This window comes from Engraulis encrasicolus, chromosome 3, assembly GCF_034702125.1.
Source record: "Engraulis encrasicolus isolate BLACKSEA-1 chromosome 3, IST_EnEncr_1.0, whole genome shotgun sequence".
NCBI classification, from domain to species: Eukaryota; Metazoa; Chordata; class Actinopteri; order Clupeiformes; family Engraulidae; genus Engraulis; species Engraulis encrasicolus.
Window position 1 is genome coordinate 57,165,170 of NC_085859.1, and position 5,000 is coordinate 57,170,169.

The following is a 5,000-nucleotide window of genomic DNA, read 5'->3' on the forward strand; positions in this document are numbered from 1 at the left end:
TGCGATCATGTTTTTGTTCCTTGCTGAGGATAACACATGAGTCATCTTTACTGTAAGTCATCAACAATACTACTGTATCTCTCCCAAAATAACTGCATATCTTGAGAATGAAGGAGGCTAAACATCCTTGTTTTTAATGGCACATCCTATTCAATCAAAGAGATGGGATTAATTGTCTTTCCCCATGATATTTTTGGGGGGATAGTGTGATACACACCTATCCAGCTACTTTATGGTAACTGTACACAAACGTGCACACACACACACACACACACACACACACACACACACACACACACACACACACACACACACACACACACACACACACACACACACACAAGCTGAAGTCAGACACAAACAGAGACACAAACATAATTAGCGTGGCCGCTGATGTTTTGACTGTGTTGTAAAAACACGGTCTGATGAAGCCCTGACGTCAGCGCCGGTGCAGTACTGTACACTTTGTAGGCTATCAGACGCAATCAGTGCGGAGGCCGATCCCACGCAGGCAGTCTGCTTAGGGATGGAGGGAGGGATGCAGGGCGAGCACGATGGAGGGCAAAACGCTCCACTTATGGGCACTTAGGAGTCTTGGGAGATTTTCTGTTTGTTCGTTCACACGGGGTCTTTGGTCTTTATACCGTTACACAAACATGCGCGCAAACAAACACACATTCATGCATGGATGCACGTCCACGCGCTCCCACACAAAAAAAGGCACAAACGATCTTGTGTAACTGGGTTTGGAGTCGGGCCGTGCTGGTTTGCTATTTGGACGGTTGCATAAGAGCAGAACTGAACTGCATTTGGAGCGGAGAGGTCAGAGGTGGGCCCATAAACTGGGAGCACCACAGAGACCAGACGTCAGGCACTGGGCTGTTTCCTTTTCTGAAGGGAGGGAGGGAGGGAGAGAGAGAGAGAGAGAGAGAGAGAGAGAGAGAGAGAGAGAGAGAGAGAGAGAGAGAGAGAGAGAGAGAGAGAGAGAGAGACAGAGACAGAGACAGAGAGAGAGAGAGAGATAGAATGAACAGAAAAAAACACAAACGTTGAGAAATCAGAAAAACATGAATATGATGAAAAAGGAAGGAGAGAGAGAATGAGACAGAGATGTTGAGTGGGTGAGAAGAGAGGGAAGGAGGGACAGAGTGAAAATGTGAGAGACGGACTGACAGAGAGAGAACATAACATGGCCATCAGCCAGGTCACAAAATGTTCCCGTCACCACGTCCATCAGCGATGTCTGTTATGTGTCTTTCCTGCTCCGCTGTCCGCTAATGACCCCTCCCGTCCCGACCCGTTGGAGTCCAGAGCGGAGCCAACTAGGGACGCACGCAGCCCTTAGGCCTGAGGCTCAGAACCCACACCAAAGCCTTCCCTCTCCACCCCATACATTTAACCCTTCCGCCCAAATCTTTTGCTGTCTCAGCTCCATACGTTTCAGTCCAGGCTATAGATATGGCCATTACAGCCATCCCTCAACACGTCCATAGTGCTCTTGTCAACGCCTTCCTCCAAATTTAGCAAACACTTATGGAGTGCTCTACAGTAGCTCCTCCTACCCCAGCCACCACAGCCACCCTCTCCCCTTGCCCTGCCTCCATGCATAAGCACCCTCAAGTTTACAGTCATCTGATGTGCTCCCACGTTGTCCTTGTAGCCACAAGTCACACTCAAACATCTTGTGAGCAGGTGCCCTTGGATACAAGTACCATCAGTGCAGATCTTTTTTTGGTAACCGGAATCATTTTGATTCCCAAACGTGACCAGCTCCTGGTACAGAAATCAACCAAGTCACTCAAGGTTGGCCAGATTTGCTAGAATAGCACGGGGAGTATTCCAAGAACGTGGCTCAGTGGTAAACCAGATTAAATTGACTTTGAGGTAGTGGTAAATCATGTAATAGAAGAGTCTGGACTCCTCATGTTCTTAAGTAAATGACACCTGTGGACTATGTATTAGCAGGATTATCACGTCTTGTAGGTTATCATAGGTTTATAACTTAGCCTTCTTCTTGGTATAGTAGCCCAGTATAGAGCTCTGTATAGCCTGCCTACAAACCAACAGAAGTAGACAGATCTCCTCAGACTGGCAGAAGACCACACTAATCAAACACAGATCTTGCCAAAACTCCCAAGAGCCAAATCAAACACTACTCCCCTCGTGATGGCGTGTCCAGTTGACTTGTTCAGCCTGCCCTCGGGTGCCTCTGGAGCGGGTTCCAGTAGCCTGAAACTGGGCCTCCTCTACACGGATGTTTCCCCGGAGTTATTTACTGCTGTTAACGTTAGCTGAGCACTGAGTTTATTTTTCTTTTCTTCTGTTTTGGAGACAGTGAATGGGAGGACCCACACAGTCACACAAGACTCACACACACACACACACACACACACACACACACACACACACACACACACACACACACACACACACACACACACACACACACACACACACACACACACACACACACACACGGGTGGGTACAAGGTCAGGATACGGAATGTTCCTAATTTTACTGGAATGCCTCCTCTGTGTGTGTGTGTGTGTGTGTGTGTGTGTGTGTGTGTGTGTGTGTGTGTGTGTGTGTGTGTGTGTGTGTGTGTGTGTGTGTGTGTGTGTGTGTGTGTGTGTGTGTGTGTGTGTGTACTGCTCCTTAGAAGACCAATGTCACTTTGAGTTCCTGAGAAGCCTCATAGTTCTTGTGGTAAAGTGATTGCATAACTCCAAGTTATTTATTTATGTCTTTTTTGTTTTTAAATGTTATGCGTGATGAAATCTTTGCTGGCTGGTACTAGGAATGTCATAGTAGTTCTCAAAGAGACAAATGTGTGTGTGTGTTTGTGTTTGTGTGTGTGTACGTGCGTGTGTGTGTGTCTGTGTGTATGTTTGGTGTTGCATAAGTGTTTGCGCATTCGAGCGTGTGCGTGTGTGCGTGTGTCTGAGCACACTGTTCTTTGTTTACAGTACACTGGGTTAAATACAGGTCTGAATGAGATATAGGCCATTTTGTCTCTGTGGACATGTTACTCTGGCGGCCAGGACATCTGTGACGCTCCCGTTTATTGGGCCCACTGGCCAAATGGTCTGAGATTGTGTGCGTGCGTGTGTGTGTGTGTGTGTCTGCGTACGTACGTGAGTGGTGTCCGTGGGTGTGTGCTCTTTATTTAAACTGAGCCATAATGAAAGCTATGAACACATTTAGAAAGTAACTTATTTCCTAGGAATTAATTAATTTGTTAATTCCAAAGAATAAATTGTATCCTTAAATAAATAAATGATGTTTCAATTGTATCGTGAAGTGGCTTCGACATTGTTTCCTCTAAATGTCTAAATGGCATTCTTTAAGAAATGGTGTGTACATTGTATCCTTTAAAGATTGATGTCTAAATGGTATTCTTTAAGAAATGGTGTCTGAATTGCATTCTTGTTTGTCTTTGTTGTGTTTCAGATTGTCATCCCCTTCTTCAGTCTGATGATCAAGGACATCTACTTCTTGAACGAGGGCTGTGCCAACAGGCTTCCCAACGGACAGGTCAACTTCGAGGTGAGCGTCTGGAGAATACACACACACACACACACACACACACACACACACACACACACACACACACACACACACACACACACACACACACACACACACACACACACACACACACACACACACGCACACACAATGGACACAATGGACACAAATGGGCAGAGTAGAGTAAGGCTGGGCTGGAAAAGTTGCCGTAATGGCAATATGTGGAAATGGGTATCAAACATGTCTTATCTTTCCAGACAAATTGTGTTTTTGGATCCAAAACAGTAAAGATCCATAGCAACCATGTTTCTAGCTTGTTTGGTTGGAAACACTGTCAGACACACACACATACTGCATGGACACAGCAACACTAGCATACTTACTTAGGTTGTCATGGAAAGGGGAAGTATCAGCAAGAGCTCCAACGCAGATCTTATAGAAATTTCCATGTGTGACTAAGTGTGTGCGCGTGTGTGTGTGTGTGTGTGTGTGTGTGTGTGTGTCTGTGTGTGTGTGTGTGTGTGTGTGTGTGTGTGTGTGTGTGTGTGTGTGTGTGTGTGTGTGTGTGTGTGTGTGTGTGTGTGTGTGTGTGTGTGTGTGTGTGTGTGTGTGTGTGTGTGTGTGACTGTCTGTGTGTGGTTGGGCATACATTCATGTCCATGTATTTCTAAATTCTATTGGTGCTAATGGTCTCTCCTCTCTCTCTCTCTCTCTCTCTCTCTCTCTCTCTCTCTCTCTCTCTCTCTCTCTCCCTCTCCCTCTATCTCTCTCTCTGTCTCTGTGTAGAAATTCTGGGAGCTCAGTAAGCAGGTGCGGGAGCTGATGACGTGGAAGAAGGTGGAGTGTCCGTTCGAGAGGGACCGCAAGATCCTGCAGTACCTGCTCACCGCACCCGTCTTCAGCGAGGATGGTAAGGAGACCCTACACAGATATGCATTCACACACACACACCACGCACGCACACATGCACACATACACGCACGCATACATGCACACACACACACACCTCACGTCACAGACACACACACAGACACACACACACACACACACACACACACACACACACACACACACACACACGTGCGCGCATACACACACACACACACACACACACACACACACACACACACACACACACACACACACACACACACACACACACACACACACACACACACACACACAGGTGTATAATGTCTGAGGTAGATACTAAGCCAGTGTCGTGGAATGCAGAGTGTCTGGCCAGAATGGAGAGAGTGTAGGCTAGAGGCTAGACTCCAGACTTGCACTACACAGATACACAGCTTAGTGTCTGAGCTATCACAACACCTGCTCTTTCTCATATTATCCCTCCCTTTTTTTTCTCTCTCTATCTACCATTTCCTCATTCTCTCTCTCTCTCTCTCCTCCTCTTGTCTTTCACTTTCTCCTTCCTCTCATGGAGGGATTGAAGTTGAAAGAATGACAAAAA

The 5,000-nt window shown here is 46.6% G+C and overlaps 1 protein-coding gene across 1 annotated transcript in view; it reads left to right on the forward strand.

The window, feature by feature from the left end:
• rasgef1ba (RasGEF domain family, member 1Ba) overlaps positions 1 to 5,000 on the forward strand; it is a 37,874-nt gene that overhangs the window by 30,172 nt on the left and 2,702 nt on the right. The window contains exons 11-12 of the mRNA XM_063195768.1: positions 3,452 to 3,547; positions 4,316 to 4,439. Of these exons, the coding sequence (XP_063051838.1) occupies positions 3,452 to 3,547; positions 4,316 to 4,439 (220 nt within the window). The remainder of the gene's footprint in view (positions 1 to 3,451; positions 3,548 to 4,315; positions 4,440 to 5,000) is intronic.